The sequence below is a fragment of the Camelus dromedarius genome, chromosome 9, assembly GCF_036321535.1.
Source record: "Camelus dromedarius isolate mCamDro1 chromosome 9, mCamDro1.pat, whole genome shotgun sequence".
Taxonomy (NCBI): domain Eukaryota; kingdom Metazoa; phylum Chordata; class Mammalia; order Artiodactyla; family Camelidae; genus Camelus; species Camelus dromedarius.
Genome location: NC_087444.1, coordinates 3,197,081 through 3,223,714, shown reverse-complemented (window position 1 = coordinate 3,223,714; position 26,634 = coordinate 3,197,081). Strand labels below are relative to the sequence as shown.

General features: G+C 53.2%; 1 protein-coding gene across 6 annotated transcripts in view; it reads left to right on the top strand.

The window, feature by feature from the left end:
• BCAR3 (BCAR3 adaptor protein, NSP family member) overlaps positions 1-26,634 on the top strand; it is a 189,586-nt gene extending 162,952 nt beyond the window's left edge. For 5 of the 6 annotated variants that reach the window (XM_064488730.1, XM_064488732.1, XM_064488733.1 and 2 more), the window contains 9 exons: positions 1,127-1,255; positions 4,141-4,583; positions 7,800-7,903; positions 8,962-9,614; positions 14,397-14,512; positions 18,066-18,237; positions 20,933-21,044; positions 22,854-23,066; positions 25,965-26,634. In XM_064488730.1, coding sequence (XP_064344800.1) covers positions 1,127-1,255; positions 4,141-4,583; positions 7,800-7,903; positions 8,962-9,614; positions 14,397-14,512; positions 18,066-18,237; positions 20,933-21,044; positions 22,854-23,066; positions 25,965-26,146 — 2,124 coding nt within the window. In that variant the 3' untranslated portion in view covers positions 26,147-26,634. Of the gene's footprint in view, positions 1-1,126; positions 1,256-4,140; positions 4,584-6,812; positions 7,005-7,799; positions 7,904-8,961; positions 9,615-14,396; positions 14,513-18,065; positions 18,238-20,932; positions 21,045-22,853; positions 23,067-25,964 lie in introns of those variants that run through there. The other variant, XM_064488735.1, reaches the window with a different exon arrangement.

The window sequence follows — 26,634 nt, the reverse complement described above, 5'->3', positions numbered from 1 at the left end:
CGCCTCTGAGAAGAGTGGTGCGGGGAGGAGGGGGGAGAGGTGAACGCTAGGAAGCCAGAGCCCCGCCTTGAAAGCGCCCGGAGCCATTCTGCGGCGGTGCCCTCCTGGGCTGAGGGGAAGAGCCTAGCTGAAAATCCCGTCTTTTTCTTTCTTGGAGGATGTTTGAAGGGGCTCTTTCCTTGCTCAGGTGCAGGGCAGTGTGATGAGGGTAGTTTTGTGATTCCTGTGGGCTTTTGAGGCCAAGCTGGGGAAGCTGAGGAAACCCAAGGACACTGCCTTTTCCTGTGCGCGTGACCTTCAGCCACAGTCCCTGAGCCTGGCTTTGCTGGGAACCGGGCAGGTGTCCAAGTTCAGTTCACATGCTGTTGTAGGCGGGTGTGGGTTCCTGATTAAACCCAGAACGTGTGCTGCCCGCCCGGAACTCCTGCCCTGCCTCTATGCGGTGACCTAGACCAGTGATTCTCAGCCTGTCAGAGGGGAAGCGCCAGTTCTTTGTTTTGATTTAAGTTGCAGTTTCCAATCTGTCTTAAAAAATGAAATACTGGAAAAATGAAATTAAAAAGACAAAATACAAACTTAGACTTCTATTAGTAGACTCAAGAGACATGACATTCCTCTGTCCGATTGCTCTGAACGTTTCTAAAGGCAAACTTGGTTCCTGAACTGGCGTTTGCCAGGAGCATAGAGTTCAGAGCCTTCGCTCCCAGCCCGGGGACGGCACGTGGGACAGCGCTGTCCTGCAGGCCCAGGACCGTGGGCGGAGGGGACTCCGTGCTGCCCAGCTCCGTGTTAGGACGGTCCTGGAGCAGACTGAGCAAGCTCCAGGGCCGAGACGTGCCTGGCGCCCCCTGCCCTGCTCCCCAGGTTTCAGCTGCTACCTGAGAAGACTGGCCGACTCCCCTGTCAGAGTCCCCATGTGCAGGTGAAAATGTTACCACACACTTGGGGCCAGAGAAGTGAAAGGCCACAGCTAATTGTAACCATCATCCCGCTCCCCTGCCTGACCAGGGCTCTGGGCATACACTGAGCTGATTAGCAAAGCAGCCAACGACAAGGCCGTTGCGAGCAGCCGGCCGGCCTGGCGGCCCGGGCAGGGCGGGAGGTGACTGCTGGCCCTGTGTTGCAGTTCTCCAAGGAGAGGCACGTCATGGACAGGACGCCCGAGAGGCTGAAGAAGGAGCTGGAGGAGGAGCTGCTGCTGAGCAGCGAGGACCTGCGCAGCCACGCCTGGTACCACGGCCGCATCCCCCGCCAGGTACCCGGCCCCCTGCGCCCGCGTGCACCGCCCAGACCCGTGACCCTGCAGGGTCACACGCCAAGGCCACTAGGAGCGAGCCCCGGTGCAGCCGAAACGAAATACTACGAAGTGCAGGGACTTGGCTGAGGCCTGTCTCTCAGGAGACCCTGGGAGGGGCTAAGGTCAGGATCCAAAGTACATTTCCCCGCGGCCAGTGAGTGGACGGAGGAGAAGCAGGCGTTCTGTGGCTGGTGAACACGGAGTGGGCAGGAGGCAGCACGCAGGGTGGTGCCTGAGAAGTGTGAGGCTGGGCTGTGGTTCAGATAATTGAAGTCTTGGCCAGCTGCCTGCAGCTCATGCCCTTTGGAGCCTGCTTCCTTCTTAAGGCAGTGGTTTAATTTCAGGTGAAGAAAGGGATCATCAGGGCAGGTGGTACAGAGGCCGCCTGTGCCTTAGTGGGGCCCACGGTTATTCACTCTCCATCCATCCCCTCCCGGGCCCCCAGCCTGGAGGTGGGGAAGAAGAGGAGCCATAGCAGCGGCTGCAGAACCACAGCCAGGATGTACTTGGTGTGATTGTCATTTTTATTTAATAGCATAGAAACTGAAAAATAAAATCAGTGCAGAATTGAGGTATAGAGTTTCCCCTGGATTTTTCTTGCAACCTGATCTGAGCTGTCAGTCACCCAGTGTCACAACGTGACGGGAAAGGGGTGGCTGGGGGTGGGGGAAGGGCATCAAGTTGTGAATTATTTTTTTCATGTAGCAGATTTCTCAGCACCATCAAAGAAAGGATTCTGATTCTAACTTTGCTTCTTTTCTTAGTTTAAAATGGATTGTAGAAAATAGAAAACAGAGTAGAAAGAAGAAAATTTAATTCTCACTTGAATTCTCCCTCCTGGAGATAAACCACTAGGAGCGTTTTGATATAAATCCTGCCAGACTTTCCTGATTCAAGTACGAGCTCACACTGCACATAACTTTTTTGCAGCCCACTTTCTTTTCTTAACGATACTGGGAGATTTCTCCTGCTATGAAATGTTCCTCTGTGCCAGTCTGCATTGTCTGTGTGTCCACTGTATGCTCCACTGTTTACTGGACACTCTCACCAATGTCCTTTAAGATGACGACTATGTTCATGACTATAATTATTTCCTTAGGCTCAATTCCAAGAAATGGAATTTCTGTGTGAAAACATTTTCAAGGCAAAGATGCAGTTTTAAAGTAACCATGGTAACATACGTACTGAGCTAACTGATCAAACACTGGAATGTCCTGGAAGAGTTTTCAAAGTTTATAAAACTGATGTCTGTCACCGCCATCCCTCTCATTGTGATCACGTAATCTGTTTCCCACTTGCCGTGAGTGTAAATTTTCAGCGATACATCATTCCAGGTTGTGTAGCTAAAGGCTGTGACAATGACAATGATGGTCATAGCTGGCACTTTACTCCTTCAAGTCTTTATAGCTGCTCTGCAGTAACATCACCCCGTTTATTTATTTATTTTTAATATTTTAACATATCTTTATTGTTTTACTTTTTAAAAGGTTTTAATTGTTTTTCAAATGGAGGTGCTGGGGATTGAATCAGGACCCTGTGCATGCTAAGCACACACTCTACCACTGAGCTGTACCGTCGCCCAATATTAGCCCCATTTTACAGATGATGTAACTGAGCATAACTTGTCCATGTAACTTGTCACACAGCAGAGCCAGAGTGCAAACCCAGGCAGCCTGGCCACAGGAACAACCGCATTGTCACACTGTCACACAGTATGAAGTCTCCTTTGCTATAAGTACCAGCATCCTTATAGTCAGTGATTTTTTAGCATCGTTTAGTGCTCCAGGCAGTGACTAGGGCTTTGCATATATTATGCATCCAAATATGTAATCTTCCCAGTAACTTTGTGAGATGAGAGACCTGGCCCGCTTTGTTCCAGGCCCTCCAGAGAGTAATCAGTGTGTCTAGAACCCACACTCAAGAGTCTGATTCCACAGTGCCTGGCCTCCACCTGCATGTGGACCCTCCCCCCGAGCAATGAGGCCTGGAGGGGGGTCCTAGGAGAGGGCTCTGAGGGTGACTCGTGGATGCTGACAAACACCTTCCCCCAGTTATCAGGGGAGGGGAGACTCAGACCCCAAGACACAAGTTTCCTTATTTCTTATATTCTGTCACTTCGCATCCTTCAGGTCTGCATAAATGTCATCTCCTGGCACCCTCCTGACCACTGTATTTTTTTTAATTGTCTTTTTTTATTTTTTATTTTTTTAACATTTTTTATTGAGTTATAGTCATTTTATGTTGTGTCAAATTCCAGTGTAGAGCACAATTTTTCAATTATACATGAACATACATATATTCATTGTCACATTTTTCTGTCCGCTGTGAGCTATCACGAGACCTTGTATGTATTTCCCCGTGCCATACAGTATAATCTTGTTTATCTGTTCTGCATATACCTGTCAGTATCTACAAGTTTTTAACTCCCAGTCTGCCCCTTGGCGACCACGAGTTTGTGTCCTGTCACCACCGCATTTTGAAGGGCAGCCCTCACCCACCCCCTGGGAGCACACTGCCTCCCTTCCCGGCTTGCTTCCTCCGGAGCTTCGCGGCGCCTGGCGGGCCAGGCCTGCGGCTGGTCCCGTCCTCACGAAGCAGAACCCTCCCCTTGGAAAGCAGAAGCCCCGGGACGGCGGGACGCCGCTGCGACCCCCGGGCCTGCGGCGGCGCTCGGCGCTCGGCGGCGGGCGCCCAGCAGACCGTGAGTCGGTTGGTGAGCAAGTCTTCTAAGACTGTGACACTTGACAGAGTCGAGAGCCGGCTGGGAAGAGGCGCGGCAGCACGGCCTGTCGGCCGGCGGCGGGGCGCCTGGCCTGCGCCTCACTCTGCCTTCTGTCGCCCAGGTGTCGGAGGGCCTCGTGCAGCGGGACGGCGACTTCCTGGTTCGGGACTCCCTGTCCAGCCCCGGAAACTTCGTCCTGACCTGCCAGTGGAAGAGCCTGCCCCAGCACTTCAGGATCCGCCGCTCGGTGCTGCGGCTGAGCGAGGCCTGCCGCCGCGTGCAGTACCAGTTCGAGACGGAGCGCTTCGACTCCGTGCCCGACCTGGTGCGCTGCTACGTGGGCAGCCGGCGGCCCGTGTCCCGGCAGAGCGGCGCCGTCATCTTCCAGCCCGTCAACCGGACGCTGCCGCTGCGCTGCCTGGAGGCGCGCTACGGCTTGGCCCCGGGCCCGGCCCCGGAGGGCGGCCCCGCCGAGGGAAGGCCGGACGCGGCCAAGAGGCTGAGCCTCACCGTGGGCGGCCCCCAGGCCCGAGAGCAGAGCTTTCCCCGGGGCAACCTCCTCAGGTGAGGCAGGCCTCCTGGGCGGCGCTGGGACCGTGGGGGGCACGCGATCGGGGGCCCAGGCTGGGCTCCGCCGGCAGAGGCGCTGACCCGGGAGCCCGGGAGCGATGAGGGACGCTGATGAGAATGCCACGTGCTGCTGGAATAGCTGTCGCGAGGCAGTGCCTGATTGGTTCCCGGTTGAGGTGGTGCCAAAAGTAGTTGATGCCGTTGCTGACCAAGGGGAGGGCTGGCCGGGGGAGACCTCGGGAAGGAGGTAGGATTCCGGCTGGTCTGCAGGCTAGGAAGATAGGATGGATGCTGCCAAGGAGAGGGTGTCCCCACGGAGGGAGTGGGGCTCGGTGTGAGTGTAAGTGCAGAGGCAGGAAAGGGCAGGTTTGTGCCTGGAGTGAGTACATGGCTGGAGCCGGGCAAGGGTCCGCAAGGGGATGGCCGGGAGGTTTAGGGAGGCCTTGATGGCCAGGCCAAGCGTAGGGTTGCAGAAAGCCTCCAAGACTGGACGCGGGAACAGGGTGTCCTAAGAAGAGGAGGGAGAGGGGAGAGGGCGCAGGAACACCAGCCAGTGAGTCGTGGGGGGCCAGGCTGTGCAGGCGGGGGGGGGGGGGGGGGGGGAGCGAGAGTCAGGATCCCAACCAGGCCTCCCGCCTGTAAGGGGGATGGAGGACGGCGATCAGGACACCACGGGAGGGGCCGGCGTGGGTAGTCTTTGGAGGAAAGGCCAGTTGCTGCATTTGAGGCGCGGTGGTGGGCTCGCTGAGTGCCAGTGTCCAGCAGCAGTTCTGGGGTTCAGGAGGGAAGTTAGCCCTGAAGGCTTAGGTGGAAAGAGGGGTTGACTCGGTCAGAACAGATGAGATTCCTAACACAGGAGATTCCGAGAGCCTGGGGGCTGCAGTCTGAGCCTCGGGGAACGGGCGGAAAGAAGGGTTCAGAGAACCAGACGCTGAGCTGAGGGCCTGCCATGGACTCTCAGGGACGTCCCTGAATTCCTACAGGCCCCGCCGCCCGCGGGGTGAGGAGTCCTTGTGCACACTAACTGCCACAAAAGGAAAGCAGGCAGAATGGAACACAGTAGGGCAAAGACCAGACCAGCCCCTCGGTTACCTGCTCCCTGGCGTCAAAGCTTACCCAACACATTTGATTCCACCACTGGTTTATTTTCCTGGACCAGAAGGAACTGTCTTAAACTGTAGTTTCTAGACTACAGAAATTCAGAAGCAAAATACAGGACCCTGAGAGCCACACCAATGACAGCCGTGTGCTGCCAGGAAGCTCTGGTAGATGTTCGTCAGCATCTGGCTGTGGACCCTGCCGCCTGGCCTCAAACCCTTGTCCACCATTGACCTGGTCAACCCTGGACAAGCTACTCACCCTCTCTGGGCCTCACTTAATTTGTCTGGGAAAATGGGGCTTTCAAGGGTTACGTGGTTTAGGATAAACAAAGTGCTTAGAACAGCGCCAGCACAAAAGAAGTGGTTGGTAAGTGTCGATACTCCTGCCAATGACTGTTTTCTGGGGAGCGGCAGAGTGTACAGCTCAAGGCAGTTACAGGGAGGGAGGCAGGAACTGCTATTTAGAAACTCTCCTTTTCATGGTAATAAGATGGGACATGAAATCCCTTAAGATATGAAAGGGGTACCGTTCTTCTGTTTCTTTCGGGGGGGGGGGGCGTTGACTGCTGAGCTCATGAGCAGGGAGTTCATGCCATGAACAAAGCCAGGGTGACGCACAGAACCCCTGCAGGAATGTGCTGGGCAGGCCTCCTGGTCCACCCTCAGCGGCCTGGGTTGAAAATACAATGTTTTTTTAAGATAAGAAATGAGGGGGGAGGGTATAGCTCAAGCGGTAGAGCGCTTGCTTGGGATGCACGAGGCCCTGGGTTCAATTCCCCAGAGCCACCTCCAAATACAAATAAATAAGTAAACCCAATTACCTCCTACTCATAAAACGAAAAAAATGAAAGACTGAGAATCTCTGAGTGGATGAGACAAGCCTAACAGAGCCACTCCAGACTGCCCTTTGAGAGCAGCCCTCCCTAAGCCTTGTCACCACTTGGCACAGGCTGCATGCAGGCCCAGCAATGCCTCCGTGTGGGGCTGGGCCGGGCTCTACGGGAAAAGTGGCCCGGTGCCCTGCCCCCCCCCACCCCCCCGCCCGCCCAAGGCCCCGCACCTTCCCTGACGTCAGGCGTGCTGGTTGGCCGGCCGGCTGGCCAAGGTGTGCACTGGGCCGGGGATCCGGGCGGTGGAGTCTGACCGCTGGCGGTGAGCGCTGGTGAGCGCTGCTTAAATATCGCTCCGCAGAAGCCACTGCTGTTTGGAATTTGCCCTCTGCCCTGCCTTGTCTCTGAGGGGTTGCCGGAATTCCTCTGTTGCTGGGCGTCTGGGGATATCCTTGTTTGTTTTCTTCTCCTTGGCGCTTGCAAAGGTAGGAGAGAACTCTGTGATTTCTGTGACATAAGCCTGTGAGAGGGTCGGTTCAAGTTCATGACGACTTGGCTGGTGCAGTGCTTTCTGTTTTAGCAAAAGAGAGATTCTGTTCTTTGCTGCTAATTAGAGAAATCCCCAACCTGGGCCGGCACGGGGCAGAGGGATGCTAGCTAACCATGCGGGAAGTTCCGTTCCCGCTTTCCCTGTGCGGCTGTGCTCTGTGACCCGCGTCCCTTTCCCCAGCGCAGCGGGAGGGGGCTGGCTGAGCGGTCCCCCCGTGGGGTCCTCCTGGTTGGGTTTGACAGCCTTCCCCGGGCGATCTTGGGGATTGACTGGGGGATGCGGAGATTTGCAGTGAAAGGGAAACTGCCCCACAGCTGCCTTCCTAACTGTGGCACTGTGAGGCCTGGTGGGAAACGCATGTTGGTTACATACGTCATTCCTCCCGGGTCTGTGAGTAATTTTAGGCTCTGTTAAAAGTACACATTCCAGGTCAGCAGATTTTCCTGAGAGTGTCATGAAACCTCTAGCCTGCTCTGCTTAGTGGGATGGGAAGACTCAGAGCAGGCAGCCTAGGCCCGGTGCATCGATCGTGGGGACGGGGCCCACGGCACCGTGGGGTGTTCATCGCCCTGCCGGTAATGTCCTCCGGCAGATGTTCCTTTACTGTTAGGGTTTGCTGGAGCACTCTCATCTGAGCAATCTTTTTTTTTTTTTTTAAACTTTCTACAACGTTGCCTAAAGGTTTTACGATTTAATGATGTGTTTCTGCCCCGCTTGTCTTTTCCTTCAGAAATAAAGAGAAGAGTGGTAGCCAGCCAGCCTGCCTGGATCACATGCAGGACCGAAGAGCTTTGTCCCTCAAAGCCCACCAGTCGGAAAGTTACCTGCCAATTGGTAGGTCTTCGGGAGTTTGGGAGGGAGGAGGATGACAGAGTTCCTCTGCCCTCTGTGGTCACGCAATTGGGGAATGACTAAGACTGTGTGCCTGCAGGCTGTAGGGTGAGGGGTTTGTAGACCTGTATTCAGATGTGAGTCTCCGGGCTGTATGCACGCTAGCTTCCGGCTGCAACACATGCCTTCAAGGAGGGCTTGGTTATCCTCTTTGCCGCTGAGAAAACTGGCGCAGATATTAAGTGACTTGTCCCTGGAGTCACCTGTCTAGTAAGCGGTGAGGCCAGCCTTTGAACTCAGGTTTCCTGATTCTAAGCCCAGTTTCTGACTGGTGGTCTTCAAGACGCACAAGCCTCCCCAGTTGGTCCCTCCCTGGGCAGAGGCCGGTGGGTTGATCCTGGGGCCCCGGTGGAGCAGCTGTCCGCACAGACCCCTCTTCCTCTCCATTCTCCATCACAACCAGAAGAGAGACGGTGTGGGACGTGGGGAAACCAACAAGCAATTGTGTTAACAGCCCACGGGAGTGCTTTTCATTATTTTTGTAACTGACCTTCCTTGGGGACCACAGGTGATTTTTCTGATGCCCCTGCGTAAACTGCTTCACCGTGGGTTATCTCAGCATCCTTTTCTCCCCCCTCCCCGTCTGTCGCTGGCTCTCCCCTACAGCCAGCTGGGCTCCTCCCCGACACTGGGAGTGATTCAGGGCCCCCCTTTATGTCACGTGGCTAACCTCCCAGGGCAAGGTTGGATTCTGCCCTCCAAGCTCAGTCTTTCCCTGTTCTGACTGTACTAACCTTCTGTGACATAAAGTGACATTGCAGTCCAGCTGTCGGCCATCAGTGGGATTTAGAATTCCCCCAGAAGTGGGGTGGGGCCAGCTTAGTCCTTAGCCTCCTCTTGACTGCCCTAGATCAGCCTGCAGTGAGCAGGCTGAGTTGTCTTTTGTGAGTGAAAATCGAAACCCCAAGGCATGAGTTGAGGGCGGGGAGCCATCCCGCCATTTTTGTCTGTTTTGTGTCCTCTGCACAGCTGAGCTTCTGACCCTCTCTTACTGTCCACAGGTGGTAAACTGCCCCCTCAGTCCCTGGGTGTGGACACAAACCCCTGCCCCAACTCACCGGTTTTCAGGACGGGCAGCGAGCCCACCCTGAGCCCGGCGGTGGTTCGGAGGGTCTCCTCGGACGCTAGGGCGGGGGAGGCACTGAGGGGCTCAGACAGCCAGCTGTGCCCCAAGCCGCCCCCCAAGCCCTGCAAGGCACCCCTCCTCAAGGCTCCTTCGTCTCCCTCCACCTGGCTCAACTCAGAGGCCAACTACTGCGAACTGAACCCAGCCTTGGCCGCCAGCAGCGACAGGGTGGCGGGGCCGCCCGTCTGTGCCCAGGACAGCTACGTGGAGCTGCTGACAGCCAAGCAGAACGGGCCACAGGGTGCCCGGAACTCTGGCACCAGCTACGCGATCCTTGACGATGATGGCGGGGCAGGGCCTTGGGGGCCACTGCCGGCACCGGGGCACAAGGGGCAGGAGGACCAGGGCACGTTCGTGATGCCCCTCCTGGAGACTGCCTCCTCGTTCAAGCCCAATGACTTCGCGTCAAAACTCCTTCCCCCTGAGAACAAGCCCCTGGAAATGGCCATGCTGAAGCGTGCGAAAGAACTGTTCACCACCCAGGACCCCAGGGTCATTGCACAGTACGTGCTGAGTGTGGACTGCAAGGTGGGTGCCAGCGCGCGGGGTGGGCTGGCGTGCGAGCATGCCGCAGGGGGACTGGGCTGGGCTTCACGCTGCCTTACCTTTGCTCTGATGATAACTTGGGTGTGGGGGTTTATTTAAGGGGTGGGAACCAGAGGCCAGGACAACCCTTGCCCAGGCAGGAAGCTTGTAAAACTCACCTGGGACAGGGATGGCCAGCTGCCGCCTCCTCCCCACCCCTGCCAGTGCCCTTCCCCGGCTGGCGCGGACTTTTTAATTCTTCCCCGGCCTCCACTCCATCAGAACTGGGGAAGTCAAGCCCGAAGAAGACTAGACTGTAGATGAAGATGTAGCTTCTGGAGTAGCAGGGCCTTGGTGGCGTCTGTTTTATTATACATTATACATACGTACGTTGTATGTTGATTTCATCGTTACGAAAATGGTCATCAGGATAAACATTTTTAAAGTTACTTGCTCAATTCAGAAAAATTATAGAACACAATTGCAAGGTGGAATTTTAGAAAAGCATACAACGTAGATTAAGAGAAAACACAAAAATCACACAAAATCAACATCTGCTCTGCAAACAGGTGCACATAAATCAGTGTGGGCACAGCTACTTGTTTTCCACAGAAGGGGCACCGGTCTGTACGTGCCGTTGTTCCACACCCTTGTCTTTCGTCGAACAACATATCGCGACTCTCTTTCCAGGTGACTCCGTAAGTACGTGTGTGCAGCACCATCACGTGTGACAGGAAGCACTGCTTCAGGCACGGGCGGCCTTACTTCACAGGTGGCCCCAGGCAACCTCGTCCTTCAGAGAGAGGCTGCTAGGAGGCAGATGTTTCAGGCCGGGGGGCACTCAGCCCTCCGTCAGTAGAAAGAGACGGATCCCTTTATCTGAGCAACAGATAAGACCATAGGGAGATTTAAAGCCCTCTTCATTTGTATCTCAGTGAAGTCAATTAGCTTCAAAGGTCAGGGCTTATTGAGGAACTGGCTTTTCCTAAATAACTTTCCTGGGTCATGAATCAAGGCAGGAAATCGAGTCTCAGAGCACTGCCCCTGGGAGTTCCCCAGTTGACTGAGGCTCCCAGTGGTGCAGGGAGGCCCCCCAGAACAGCTTTGAGGAGCATCAAGCAGGTGCTGGCTGTTCTGGGGTGAACAAACCCCTTCCTGAAGACAAGACTGAGGGTTCACTCGGCACCTCGTTGCCAGGCCTGGGAGGGGGTCCGCGCGTGTGAGGTGGGGCTGCACTGGGAGAGCAGGGCTGTTTGCTCAGCTGGCTGGGTGTCCTTGGGCAGCGCCGCAAGTGGTCAGATCGTCTGCCTTGTTAAGACCTTGCCTCGCTTTAAAGTGGGCCAAACCTGTCTGGGCAGCCAGAGGACTCAGGTCTCCTGTTCTGGGCAGTAACTCATACCGGACCCTGGATCTAAGACCAGAGCCCACACCATCAGGCCAGGAGCCTGGCACGACCTGTCTGGGTTCTCCATGGAGGAAGCTCTGCGGAGTGGGTCTGGGGTTACTGAACAGCCTAATTCCCGGGAGGAAGTGAATCCGTGTCCCTTGTGGCCTCGGGTGGGGCTTGGTGGCAGTCGAGGAGGAGGTGAGATGCCTGACCACCCCTGCAGGGGAGTCCGGGGCCTTCCCGCTGCCTCGGCAGCTGTGACATGAGCGCTGTGCCTGCTCTCAGCTGGAGGGCGTGCGGCCTGCCCTCCTTCCCGTCCTGTTTCTCTGTCTGTGTTCTGTCCTCCCGGTCTGCGTCTCGCTCCCCTGTCTGCCTTCAGCACCCCTGGAAGAGGGGCTGGACTGAGCCCCAGGCAGTGAGGCAGAGACACGGGCAGGAGCCCCCCCAGCCCCCAAAGGCAGGGCTGGTCAGCCTGCCTTCCTGCCTCCTGAGTCCGCTGCTATTTCCTTATTTTCTTCCTGAACCGCTGACTTCAGGACTTTGCCAACAAAGCAGGCGCAACTAGTGTCTCTAAGAGGGAAATAAAACAAAGCCTGCTGTTACCCAAATGCGGCCGCAGCCAGATGGGGCCACCTGGAAGCCGAGAGGAGGCATTGGGCATCTGGGGCCCAAGTGCTGACTCTCACCTGTGCACAGAGCCCGGGGGCCAGGACGGCGGGTGGTCCTGAGCACCCGGAGGCGGCCTGCCCGACAGTATCCAGCCCCCTCCCTGGGCTGGGACTAGCATGGGTGTCCACTGAGCCCCTCCCACCCTGCAGATGGGCACCACCCTGGCCTCTCGCCCACCTGCCTCTGCACAAGCTGTAAGGGAGGCCCAGCGGTCAAGGGCCTAGCCCCCGGGGATGAACTGCCTGCGTCTAATGCCGCCGCTCCTTGCCCCTCGGGTGTCTCAGCAGAGACGAGCGCCACAAGCCCAGTGGTGGTGAGGGCTCACGCCCTCGCACCTTGGCTGCCCCAGAGTGAGGCTGCGTAAGGGTTTATTGGTATTACACAATGAGCCTTGATTGAGCGTCTACTGTGGGCCAAGCCAGGCCTGGTCATGGTGGGAGAGGCAGAAGCGACAGTGATACAGGAATTCAGACCACAGCCCAGGTGGGAACTGCTCTGCAGAGGAAGGCACTGGAGCTGTGGGGCCTCTGAGGTAGGGTCCTGAGTGTGGGGGAGGGAGCGGGTCAGGGTGGGCACATCTGAGATGAGTTCTGAAGGCTGAATAGGAGTTGGCCTGACGAAGAACACAAAAAGCACCTTCCAAGTGGCAGGTGGCACACACACAGACTCAGAGGTCAGAAGCCATGGGGGGAGGGGCTGGTTTGTGGAGGATTTGCTCCATGTGGGCAGTGCCGGGGGGATAGGGGTCAGCTGGGGAAAGGCCAGGAAGGTCTTCTCTTCAATGTTTTTGAGTCTCTACTTCTGGGATTCGGCCAGATTGCTGCCTTCAAAACACCTTGCAGCTCAGTGAGGGAGATGGGCCGGTAAATGCATAGGGCAGGTCAGAGTCCTCTGCTGAGGGCAATGAGGCAGGAAGCAGAGCCGGGAGGTCTCACTGCACTGTAGATGGTCCCCTGGCAGCCGGGAGGAGGGCCGGGCCAGTCCCTTGCAGGGCTCCCCTGGGTCACCGCAGCAGCTCCCGAGACAGTGGGATGAGGAACACGCAGCGTTCAGAGATCCCGCAGAGCTGGGAAAGCTGGTATCAGAAGAGCAGAGAGTGGCCGGAACGCCTCGTCGTGGGGCACTGGTACCACCTGCCCTGCAGGTCTAGCTCACAGTAAGTGCTCTAGAAGGGTGTGTCTCCCCTGCACAGCCCCGAGCTCGTGGCCTGGCTTTCCCCAGAGACCTAACCCAGGCCCTGCACTGTGAGCGCAGGACCCCGTGTCCCACAGCTCAGCCGTGGGGCAAGCAGACGCCAGCGCTTCCTGGTAACAGTGACCCGGGGACTGCGTGTTTATACTGAAGAAAAACAGGCTGGGAGGAAAGCACCTTCCAGAACAAACCTGAGCCGGTGACAGGCCTTTGACCCTGGTGTGCGGGGACGGGAGGACGCCCCGTGGGTGTGCTGGGTTTGGAGCCTCTCGACAGGGCAGGTGTCTCGACAAGCAAGCAAAATGTGTGTGATCGCAGGTGGCTGGGGTGTGCATCTGGGCTGCCCTGCCATGATCAACGTGTAAATCTCTTTCCAGAGATCGGGCCAGGATTCTTCCCCCTTCCACATGGCCAGTGAGTCACTTTTGAAATAGCTGTTTGGAGTTTGAAGGTCACCGGATCCTTGGCAAAGTTCTTGAGAAAGGTGAACTTAGCAGTTGTGTTAGAGGAGAGGACGCAGGCCCAGAGAGCAGAGTCCGCATTCTGCATCCTGTTCTGGAGTCTGACGCCGATCGCTTCTTCCCCAGGGCTGACAGTGGTTCTTTTGTTCAACCACAGAAGTTGAGGGTCAAGGTTAATAATACCAGCGAAACTTGCAGATGTTTTCTCTGGCCTATTGTGAAGACACCTGGACTGCTCACATGCCCGGGAGAATTACGGCCAAGGACAGCCCCACCAGGTCAAGGAGGGGAACTGCCCCGTGCCTGTCACGTGTCCAGGGCTGGTTTCGACCTGCTGTATCTGCTAGTTGTACTGTTAGGACGTCAGTGCGCTGCGCCGTCAGCCCTGTTTCAGAGACGCCCTGTCTCAGCTGTGGTACTGGGCGGTAACGTGTCGTAACTGTAAGTGGTCAGCTAATACCTGATTCCAGTAAGCTGTTAGAACTGAGATGGGGAGAGCTGGCTGGGACAAAGATTTTCTTTAAGGAAGACCTCTCGGAGAAGTGGATTGTGTCCGAGACCTCGGGTTTCACATGGTATGCGTTTTTAATAGCTTCCAGACGTGGAGTGCATTCCCTGAGCCCAGGAGAGGCGTGACTAAGGGGCACAGGGGCCAGCCCTGCCGTTCAGTGCGGACAGGGACAGCGGAGCAGCACTTGGCCGCGGCTCCGCTCTTCCCCTGCGGGGTCGACCCGCTCGGAGCACACACGGCCGGCCGCTGGCAGTCAGAGGAGGCAGGGGATCCAGCCTGCGTCAGACAGAAGCTCGAGGAACTACGTCAAACACCGAATGTGCAGATTCTGCAGACCAGTCTAGGTGCTTTCCTTCCAGCTTTAATAAAACACATTCCAGTCTGTGTACTAAAAATCCTCCAAGTATCATATTTAAACTGCATTTTCAGATGCTGCTGCTGAAAAAGAGAGGCAGGAAGTGCATCCACACTGTCCCAGCTGAGCGCACTCCTTCCCACGGGCTGCGTCCGCGTTCGCGGCGAGCCCACTTCCTGGTCCAGTCGGTTTTGACTTGTGTTCTTGACAGGTCGTGAGGATACTTGACGTGTCTGAAGAGATGAGGAAGAACATGGGCGTGAGCTCAGGGCTGGAGCTCATCACCTTGCCGTACGGCCACCAGCTGCGCCTGGACATCATTGAAAGGTGAGCATTGCAGCGGTGCATCTCCGGCCCCTCCAACTCAGCGGGCGGGGAGAGGCAGGGCACCCGCCCCCCGGGGCCACCTCGCTCGAGGGCCTGTGGCCCCAACGGCCTTCCCTGGAAGCTGTGGCCAGACAGTTCCTGCAGAAGCACAGAGAGGCAGCACAGAGGACGTCAGGGAACCGAGATCACGCTCCTGTCCCTGCTCCAGGAGTGGGCGGAGGAGCGCACAGAGCGTTGGCCTGGGAGCACAGGTCACCTCCTCCCCTGGTGGCCGTGGACCAGGCACCGTGCCACCTCCAGCCGCCTCACAGAGAGGCGGCTCCTTTGTGTCTGCAGTTCAAGACTGCTTTAGGAATTAAGGGGAGTTTGTGGGGAAGGTGGGGAAGACAAGAGTCTGAACAGATGAGGGATCAGAGGTCAGGGGGGTGACAGCACCTGGGGCCCCAGCCCCCAACGCATCACGGCCCTCAGGAAAAGCCAGGGCCCCGGCTGTCCGCTAAAACTCACTCCTGTGAACACTGGGTATTTAGAAGTTAGAAACATAGAAGCAGCGAGGCATGTTTTTAAGAAAAACACTGTACTAGCCTCTCACATTACATAGAGGTCGGCCTTTTTGACGCACCAAAAAGACAGTCAACTTGGGTGAAACTGTCTTGTTATCGTGCGTCTTCTGTTTTTCCAGCCTGTTTCCCAATTGCCACGACACCCGCGTGGTCTTGAACGGACAGCCAAGGCCTGGCTTCTTGTGAGAAGAAGGCAGTGATGCTTCAAAGGCCGGGGGCTCGAGTGCCGCCACCCACTGCCTGTGGCCTCCCGTGATGGGCTGGCTCACAGCACCGTCCAGTGCAGCTCTCTGTGATGGCCGAGATCTCGTTACAGTGGCCACTAGCCACACGTGGCTCCTGAGCACCTGAAATGGGGCAGCTGAAGGACAGTGTTTATTTTACTGTTTCAAGTGTAAGCAGCCACATGTGGCCCGTGGACAGTGCAGTCCCGGGATGTCAGCCCCTCCGAAGTAAACGCTGTGTCTCAGACAGACACACCGCTGCTTCCCAGGTGACCCGGTGACGAAGCAGCTGAAATGGCTCCCAAGCCGCTGTCGCTCTGGCTTCGCAGCCACGGACGCACCCACAGAAGGCACCCGGAGGGAGTGCGAGTGGAAGGCCCTGGGGGGCGGGTTTGTTGAGGCGTGTTGTTGGGTGTGGGGCAATGGTAGGTCCGACTTCTGAGCATTCCTCCTTTCCCTGCTCAGACTCTTCTGGGCACTAGCCTCTCTCTCCTGGCGTCCTCTCCGCTCCTCGCGCCGCAGGGGCCTGGCTTGTCACTTGCCCTGCGCTGCCCTCTGTCCTGCTCGGGCCCGGTGGTCCCGGTTTCAGCAGAGAGCCGCTGTGCTGCCGTCCCTGTGTCTCACGTGACAGTTTCAGCCTGAAAAGCCCCGAGGTGCAGGCCTAATTTTACCCAGGTCACTAGGTGTGCTGGGCTGCTGCTGGGCCTGGGCTGAGGTCGGCAGGCTTGGGGCTTCTCTCTGGGCTATTTTCTGACTTCCCTCTTGTCTGTGTCCGCTTCCTCCTTCTCCTGACGACCGCCTGCCTGCGGTCTCACTCCCGGCCTGGCTTCCCGTCCAGGGCTGACCCGTGCGATCGATGCTGGGGCCTGGGGAGCGGTTTTCTCCATTACAGCGTGTTTGCTAAATAAAGGCCAAGGTTGTAGCAGTTCTAGAGGATCAGATGGCAGTCTTGTGTCTGAGAATCAAAATCAAACCACCCTTTATGTTCTAACTCACCGCCTCACCCACCCCAGGCCTCCGAGTGGGGTGTCCTTCCCCAGGCCGGAGACGAGGGCTTCCGCCCCAGACCCGTTGTGCTGAGCTTTTTTCCCACAGTGGGGTTCGCAGGAGATTTCAGGCAAATGTTGGCTGAATGAATGGCTGTAATTACCCAATTGACCATTGATAGAACGCCAGGACTTAACAAAGTAGGGAACCTATCTTTTATTAAAGGCCATTAAAACACAGGAAAAAACACTGAATAAAGAATCAGTTGAAGGCAGCATGGGAAGCTGGTTTACTGTTTGTTAAAAGAAACATCTAAAATGTTCAGCTTAACCTTAACACTTTGCAAATGGGTAACAAAACTCTTCAATAAGAACAACAGATAATAAAAGTATACTTTAAGTCTATTTACAATCCATTAATTAAGAAAGACAAGAAATCAGGAAAAGGAGATAAAGAAAAAGAGAGACAAATGGGCAAAAGGGACCAAGGTACAGAGGGAAAGAGAGATGTGCACGTGGAGACACCTGGAGTGACTACGATTTGCCAGGCACTTTCAATTATCTCTACACCACACAGCCCTTCTCGGAACAACCCTTCTCCCATTTTAGAGATGAGTAAACGGAGGAGTGGAGCAGCTGGGAGCAGCCTCGGTCACATTCCAGGCGAGCACCCTGCACACCCACAGGCCAACACACTCAGAGACAGCAGAGCCCAGCGCTGACGCACGTCAGGGAAACGAGGGGGCCAGGCATGAGGAGCACCCGCGTCTCTCGGCTCTGGGAGAGTGCGACCAGCACACACGGGCGCAGAGAAGCGGGGCCCTGGAGTAACATCCTTAGCTCTGAACTTCCAGGACAGGTGGCCCCAGAGTCTCAGAGGCAGGCTGTATTTGTCACCGTAGCTGTGAGTCGGGGCTTCCCCTCCAACACTTGTACCACAGCCTGGAAGAAACTCACCTGAGGCCCATCCGACCCGAGGCAGGAAGTCCTGTTCCCGGTTTAGGGAAGGAAGGACAGTTGCCGCAGTCTGTGTCCCTGCCACCAGGAAGGAGACCGTGTGACCCCCTTCACATGCTGCCGTTGTCTGGGGAGACAAAGACCCCTCTGCTTCCTGTTCTGGGTCTGCGAGGGTGACTTGTGTAGTCCCGGATGAGAAAAGGGAGGATCGTTAGCAGATACAAGATTTCACTTTGCTCGGGTCTGACCTTGCTGGGAAGCCCCGCTGGTCCACTGTTGAGTCTTTGTCCACGTCTCCATTCACTTCCTGGCCTCTTGACCGGAGCCACAGACACTCCATTCTTAGCTCCTCACTCCTTCCTCTGTTCTGACACCCCTGTTGTCTTCTGGGATCAAGCATACTCTCTGATTTTTCTGTCCCTTCCACCCCCCAGTCTAGGGGGCCCGTGGAGGTGGCCAGGGCTTCCCTAGTGTGCTGGGGGGACGCAGTGTACTGAGGACTTCTCATGGTGGAAGTTACATTGCTAAGCAGTGTCTCCCCAGGAGGGCCCTCTGGTTCAGGGCTGAACATGCCCTGTTCTGGGGCATGTGTCCTTTTCGACTCTGCTTAGGACACCCTCTGAGGCTTCGCCCAGGCCTCGATGCAGTCGGCCTGGTAGGGGTGGTCTCTGTTGAAATTGGCGGCCAAACTGTCTGAGCAGCCAGTGCACCTCAGGGTGACAGCAGGAAACAGTGCAAAGCCAGTCCATGCCCTGGCCAGTCTGGTTTTGTTTCCCCTAGTCCTGTCAGCCCCGGGCCTGATGGCTGACCTCCTCCCCCTCAGACACAACACGATGGCCATCGGCATTGCAGTGGACATTCTGGGCTGCACAGGCACTCTGGAGGACAGAGCAGCCACCCTCAACAGGATCGTCCAGGTGGCGGTGGAGCTGAAGGACTCCATGGGGGACCTCTACTCTTTCTCAGCCATCATGAAGGCCTTGGAAATGCCGCAGGTAAGCTTCCAGTTGCCCTGTGCAGCCCCGGGGGCCTGGGTGTACTCAGTGTTCTGCAGAGTGGTCTGCAAGCCCACGCTTAGCAAGTCAGAGGATTTAGTCAGTCTCGAAAGGTAAATAGAATCTTAGTGAAAACTGCGTTGATTTGGGGGCAACCAACAGCAGTGTCCTAAGTATTTTGGCTGTTTTTAAAAACAGCAGATAAATGCTGACAGCCTGCACTTTCTCTTTGATGTACTATGAGCAGAGTCATCCTCAGAAACAACCCTGAGGTGTTCCTGAAGAGCCAGTCAGATGACACATGTGGCTCAAGTGTGTTGTGTAAGAGAGGCTGCTTCTGTCCAGGTCACTGGGTGTGCGGGCAGTTTGGGGTGATGACTGCGAGACTGAGACGCTTGGGGAGCTGATCTCTGAGCATCTGTAGTGTGGTTTATCTCAAAGTACTTTCCTCAGATCACCTAAAACAGACTCTCCTGTTAACACCTTCAGATACCTGGCCCATCTGCCGTATAGCCCCGAGTAGAGTCTCTGAAACTGGATACTTTGAATTTACCTGCTTTGACAGGCTGTTTTTAGGATGAGTGTGAAAACTGAAAACCTGTCTTTGAAGTCAAATGGACCTCATAGAGGAAAGCGGTCCTGTTGTCCCGACTGCTCAGAGTTGGCTCCCCAGTTATGCCGAGCCCTCGGGGTTCAGACGACTGAGTGCAAGACTGCAGTCCACAAGCCCAGGCTGCAACCAGTAACCCCAAGCTGCTGGTCATTTAGCTTGGCTGTTTCATAGCCACAGATTGTGTCTCAAGTCCTGCCAGGAGCTCACCGAGCATCCACTGTTGCCACTGGGAAGACAGTCCTGCAAGTCAGGCCATGTTAGGAACATGATTTCCTTGCATGAAAGCAAGGTAACCTTTCAAACAAGAAGCTGAACAACTCTGTGCCTTCACCAGGTTTTGGGGAGGGGTTGTTCCAATGATAATATTCTAAGAGCTCTCAAAATTTTTCAGTGCACTGAAATTTTATAGGGTTGATATTTGAAATAAGCAAATTTGGCCATATTTTTGATACACTGACTTCTGTAATAACAGGAGTTATAATTTTTCATTCAGGTGTTTTTAATTTACATGTTTATTTCTTCTTAACCAATACTGCCTATAATTTTGAGAGCTAACAGACTAAGCTGTGTGCCTGGCCCTCCAGCCCAGAGTGTCCTCCAAGAGTAGCGAAAGGGGCGTTCTGTGGCCTTAACATGGTTGCTGTCCATGGCTGAAACTCAGCAATTAGGGGCTCACCCCCAAGCACCTAAACATGCCTTTATAGGTGGCTCCCTCCCCGCCAGCAGCGTCAGACTTCCCTGCTGGAGCCCTTGAGCAATGAGAGGACAGAGTCCTCCAAGGTATGCAGGGCCCTGGGGTGAGCCAGGACCCTGCTTGGGGAGGGGAGTGGCAGACCCAGGCGTAACCCCCAGAGGGTTTTCCACATGTCATCTAAACCTGTCCCTGCCGAACAGCCACATGTGCTGCCTTCTCTTCTCAGCTTCTGGTCTCGAGAGAGCACCCAGGAGAGGGGCCTAGCCCAGAGCCAAGGGCGCCTTTCAGAAAGGCAGGTGCTTCGGGGCGGGAGGAGATGGAGACCGCAAGGAAAGGGGGCGGCGTGAGGGGCGGCCACTGGAAGAGCAGCCACATCCTTTCCTTCCCAGCAGATCTGCTGATGGTGATCCCGTCTCGCCTTCCTCTTGAAACACAGGGAGCTCTTAGAAGCCAAGGAGATGAGTCGCAGCTCTGCCCTTTACCAGCTGTGAAACTGAGCAAGTCACCTAACCTGACTTGTAAAATGAAGCCAAAACAGCCGCCTCCTGCGGCACTGTGAGGCTTAAGTGAAACTCCTCAAATACCTCGCTCCCTAAACATCAGTGCCCTCCCCCCTCCCTGTTTCCCGCCTCAGGGTGCCTCAGGGTGCGAGGGACGCAGGCTTGCTGGCCTTAGGGTGCGAGGGAGGGGCCGTCAGTCAGAGTCGGTGGCGTCTGTGGGTGTTGCCTCAGTTGTTTCAAAAGAAATGAAGAGGAATGAGCAGTGCCATCACGTGGGCTGGGCAGCTTTCCACGTGTCTCTGTCTTACAAGTAAAACGGCAGTACTGTACGTCCCGGTCCTGCGGCCTCCCAGCGGTGTCACCTCTGTGGAGGACAGCTGGCAACTCCGCTCAGAATTTAAAATACATGTATTTTGTGACCCAGTAGTTCTTCCACTTCTGGAAATTTACCTCCAGATATTTTCATCCTTGTGCACATCAGCACAATCTGAGGTAATTTTGTAATAGAAAAATATGTTTAAAGCTCTTATCTACAGGAAACTAGTTAAACCATAGTTTATGCATAAAACGGAACATAAGGCAGGAGTTTAACAAAATGAGGCTGTTCTATATGTACTTATATGGAGTAATTCCCAAACAAGGAACAGGAGAATAGTGTATAGTATGATATGCTTTTAATTATTTGAAAAGGGGTGTGCGTGTGTGTCTTGATGGGCCATTAGAGTAACGCGGAGCGGGGTGGGGGTGGGGGATCGGCTTTTCTCTGTACACACCATTCAACTGCTGTGAGTTTTTACCATCTGCATCTATCACCCATTCTAAAACTTAAGCAAAAGGTAGTTTTAAAAAGAGCCTTTTCCAAAACAGTAACACCTTTCTTTCTTCCAGATCACAAGGTTAGAAAAAACGTGGACTGCCCTGCGGCACCAGTACACCCAAACCGCCATCCTCTACGAGAAACAGCTGAAGCCTTTCAGCAAAATCCTGCACGAAGGCAGAGGTGAGCGCCGGCTGAGCAGCGCGGGCCCGAGTGTCCTGTCGGTTCTGGTTTGATCAAAGCATTGAGCAGAGCTTCTTACGAGGCTTCGAGTTCTTTGCAGGATTGCTGAGGGGTCACCGAGGCTTTTATCAGATGACAGCATTGCTTGTAGAAGGCCTGCCATTGCCAGAAATGAGACACGGGCTACCAGTCAGCGCATTCTGTGCTTAACTTTGTAAACTGAGGCATAAGCGACATATTGGCCTCAGGTGTGCAACGTGCTGACTTGATCTTGTGGTGTTGCAGAATGACCACAGTAAGTCCAGTGAACACCTACCACCAGTTTTTTTTCTCATGGTGGGAACTTCCAAGATCCACTCTGCCGGCTACTTTCAAATATGCAATACCGTGTTATGAACCACAGCCCATGGCTTACTCACTACATAAGTGGAAAGCACCTCTGACCCCATTCGTCGGTTCCACACCACCCCTTCCACCACCTCGGGCAGCCACCAGTCTGTTCTCTACACCTGTGAGCTGGAGGGCGTCTTCCCTTACCTTCCCACATATAAGTGAGCTCACATGGTGGTTTTTTTTTTCTGACTTATGTCACTTAGCATAATGCCCTCAGTTCCATCTGTGTTGTCACAAATGACAGGATTTCATTCTTTAATAGCGGAATAGTAGTCCACTGTGTGCGTACATGTGTGTGTATTTTTATATGTATGTATTTTCCACCTTCTTTATTCATTCATCCACTGATGGACATTTAGGTTGGTTCCACAGCTTGGTTATTATAAATAATACTGCAGTGAACAGAGGAGTGCATCTATCTTTTCAAATTAGTGTTTTTACTTTCTTCGGGCAAGCACCCACAGGCGACACTGCTGGATTATATGGTAGTTCTATTTTTAATTCTTTGAGGAACCTCCAGTTTTCCATAGTGGCTGAAGCAATTTACCTTCCCACCAACAGTGCACAAGTGTTCCCTTTTCTCCACATCCTTGCCAACGCTTGTTATTTGTCTTTCTGATACTAACCATCCTAACAGCTGTGAGGTGACACAGCGTTGTGGTTGATTTGCATTTCCATGAGGGTTAGTGACTTGGGGGCTCCTTTTTGTCTACCTGTTGGCCGTCCGTATGTCTTCTTTGGAAAAATGTCTACTCAGGTCCTCTGCCCATTTTTCAATTGGATTTTGTTTTTTTTTGCTGTCATGAGTTCAATATATTTTTGGGGGATTATTGTATGCCAAACCAGAAGCCTGGCCCTCAGGCCAAAGCTTCAAGATCAGCTAAAGAGCCTCCCTCCTATAACTTCCAGGCGCTTCCTGACTGGCTGCCTCCCCGCTGAGCTCACGCTCGCGAGCCCTGTAAGAACTGTTTCTCACGTGATTATAACCCTGTGGATACAAGCACTGCTGGTTTTCAAATTCAGATGTTTTGGGGGCTCGTATCTCAGGTGCAGGTCTTAAAAGTTGGGGTGCCTCGTGTGGGGTTCAAGCCCTTCGCTTCTCAGGGAGAAGCTCCAGGTTTTGAGTTCCCTCCTGACTATGGGTCGCTGTGCCAGGAGTGGGGTGTATGGTGCGACTGTGCCCCACCCTCTGCTGCCTGCTTTGATGTGGGTCTTCTCGCATCTGCCCAGTGCATAGGAGTTACTCAGTTTTTAGGGTTTTTTAGAGGCAGCTGTCCCGCATTCTGCTGTAGATGTGCTGTGTCCTCGCAGGAGGTGAGCCCAGGCTCCTCCTGCGTTGCCCTCTTCGACTGCAATTATCTGTGCTTAACTTTGAAAAGCAAGGGGTAAAGTTTTCCACATCGTATGTTTTTTCAGAGTCCACGTGTACTCCCCCAAACAACGTATCAGTCCCCCTGCTGATGCCTCTTGTGACCTTAATGGAGCGCGAGGCTGTCGCTTTTGAAGGAACTGACATGTGGGAAAAAAACGACGAAAGCTGTGAGATTATGCTGAACCACTTGGCAACAGCCAGACTCATGGCGGAAGCTGCAGACGGCTACCGGAGGAACGCTGAGCGGGTCCTGGCAGGTAAGAGCTGGCTTTGGTAAGCTGCTCGCTACTCTGTGCAGTAACTGGAATGAAGGACTGAGAGCACGGATGCTCTGAATTAGAAAAAGACCACGTAGGAAAGATTAAGGCAGGGGAATTCCATCTCCTGTATGATCATTACTTACTCTTAATTCCTACATGACTTAAGGATACTGTTTCTCCCTTCCTTTTATGAGTTCTTTTGTGTCAGTGGCACAGAATACACAGAAAGGTCAGCTTGTCCACGATCATGTTTCTTCCCCGACACACCGGGAAGCGAGCTCCCCTGCTCTTAGCATCAGAGGGTCCAACACAAGCAAAGGCACTGAGAGAGCTTGGAGCAAAGTACAAACCACAAGCATCCAGGGTTGGATTAGTGTGAAGTGTGTGTTAAGGAGTGGCCGTCCAGGCGAAAGGAGGGGGACACAGGTGGGAAGGAAGGCCTCCCAGGGAGGACTGTGGCTGAGGAAGAGCCAGTGAAGGTTTAGACATGGGACGATGTCACCACATGGGCAGATTTGTTTTGCAGGCTGAAGCTCAGAAGCAAGACGACCATCCAGGAAGCATGTGCAAGGACAAGGGCTTCACCAGCGCAGTTTTCAGGGGTGACTGTTTTCTCTTCCTCACGGTGTACCTTTTAGAAGTCTTCAAGGGCCACAGTTTGATCCACAGGGTTAAGAACTATATGGCGCAGGGAGAGGCCTGCGTCCTAAAACACAGTTGTTAATTTAGAAACAGTTTGGGACCAAACAACCTGCAATGTCTGCTGTAGGAGTAAACACTGCACCCCTGTTTCATTTATTTTTTCCTCAGATGGGTCTCCAGGGTTGGCAGTGTAGGACTCAAGCAAGCACGTAACTCAGCTCCCCAGATACTAGAATGCCTGCTACACAAAACTAATGAATACACTACACTGGATGTTGCCTAAGCCAGTATATTAGGGTAGGTTTAGAAGACGAGTCCACCGCAAGTCACCTGAAAAGCATCTGCTGGTGTTTCTCAGCTGCTCCTGCTGCAGGTCTCCATAGCGAGGTCCCACTGCTGGCAGCGACTGTGAGCCCAGCAAGGGCAGAGGTTTGCTCACCAGCGTAAACCAGCACCCAGGACGGGGGCTCAAAGCATGTTAGCTGAGTGACTGGAAGTCGTCCTCTGGCCTCTGTTAGCTCTCTCCATCCCCGGGATGCTGTGCTCCAGAGGGTGGGCATCTAGTTAATGACAGAGCCCACTTACTCCAGCAACAATCCAGGCTGAGAAGCATGCCTGTGTGACTCTGGCTAGAGGCTCCCCCTGCTTTAACAGAGCTGGCTGAACATCCTTGGCCGTAAGTAGGCCAGATCTTCTCTTACACCGAAAAGAGTTTGAAACAGGGCCACACGTACGACTATCAAGTTCTTTTTGACAGAGGTGTCAAGGTAATTCATTGGCTAAAGTAACCTTTCAACAAATGGTCCTGGAACTCCTGAGTATCATATGCAAAAAGATGAAAGACTCTCCATCTTTACCTCAGAGAATACACTCAAAATGTCATACACTCAATGTGTAAAGCTTCTGTAAGAAAACACAGGAGAAAATCCTTTTATCCTTGAATTAGGCAAAACTTTTTAAGACACAAAAAGCATGAACCACAACAGAAAACAGTGCTAAATCAAAATTTTATATTTTGCTCTTTGAAAGACACCATTAATGAAAAGGCACGCCACAGACTAGAAGAAAACATCTGGCAATCATACATCTGGATAAAGGACTTCTCTCTAGAATAAAGAACGCTTACAACTCAGTGAGAAGACAAATGAGATCTGAATAGACACTACGCCAGAGCAGATATGCGATGACAGGGAGCCACGTGGGGAAATGTTCAAAGCCTAGAAACCACGATGAGATCCCACCACACACCGTCCAGAATGGCAGTACTTGGAGGTCACAGCACGTGAAGCTGGACGCTTCATTTTACAGTGTATAAAGTCATGTATAACGTGTACAGCCATTTTGGAAAAGTTTTGACAGTTTCTTTAGAAGTAAGCATGTATTTAAAACCATATGGCCCTACCAGAAATGCACACAACACTGTAAACCGACTATTCTTCAATAAAAAAGAATGCGAAGTTAAAAAAAAAAACCATATGACCCAGAAATTCCACTCCTAGAGAAATGAAAACACATGTCCACAAATGTTTACATTATTCATAATAGCCAGAAACTGAAAACAATCTAAATGTCCATGCAACTGAATACACCTCAGCAATAAAAAGGAATGAATGATTATAACACACAATATGGGCTAATGCCCCAAACACCATGCTAAGTGAGAGAAGCCAGGCACAAAAACGCCCATATTGTGTAATTCCACTTACACCAAGCTTCAGAAAAGGCAAAACGGTAGCGATGGAAAGTAGATTAGTGGTTGGCTGTGGCTGTGGCAGGCACAGGAGGTGAGAGCAAAGAGGTACTAGAGATTCTTCTAGGTGATGGAAGTATTCTGAAACTGGTGGTGATGGTTGTGCAACTGAACACACTATTATACATCAAACTGTGCAGCTAAAATGAGTGAATCATGGCAAGTAAGTTATACACCAATAAAGCTGTAAAAAATAAAACACAAGGTACTCTGAACACTCCTCTCACAGCACTACAACCCCCGGTGGTTCGTGCACACGAATTTCATTCCACCATGTCTTAGTGAGTTTACCTGTTTCTCCCTCTCTGACGGTGCTCATGCTCAGGTCCTTGAGGGGCTCTGCCCTCCCTCAGTAGGTCCTGTATCTTTCCTGGGGGGCATTCTTTAACTTCTGACAGAAGATGTTCATTTTGATCCTACTTTTGAAAAATCAAATTTTCAATCTATTTTCAACACTGTTTTGGGCAGAACTGAAGTAAGTTTTTTTGTTTTGTTTTCATTAGGTTTTCAACCAGATGAAGAAATGAGTGAAATCTTCAAGACTGAATTTCAAATGAGATTGCTATGGGGCAGCAAAGGTGCACAAGTCAATCAGACAGAGAGATATGAGAAATTCAACCAGATTTTAACTGCCCTCTCACGGAAACTGGAGCCTCCTCCTTTAAAGCAGCCAGAGCTTTCGTGACTCTCCAGAGAAATTTAGGGTGTAATTTCAAACTTGTCCAGTTTCTTCTTTGGGAAAGCTTATCATTTGATAAAGTACTAATGTGCAAATCTGACAATATTACAAGCTTTTAGTGCCCACAGGATATTAAACATTGAACAGAGCACACTTATTTATGCATTGTTTACAATTACTACTGATTTTAAAACGAATGATAATTTATTAAGGTAACTATTGCTAATTTTGATCAGCAAACTTAAGAGAAGGCCTAGCTATGCTGGCTGGTTGCTTTCTATTACCAAGCTATTTGACCGTTTTAGTTTTAATGCCATGTCAGATAAGTGTAAATAGAAAAGAGTTTAAAAGCATAAAACATTTCAGAAGATATCAGTTGTATGATATTCTTTAACTAAATACGAAAAATGTAAATAGTCATATGAAAATATATCTTTTTGTGAAACAACTGTATCCTGTCTCTATATATTAAACAATTCTTTGTAGTACAGTAA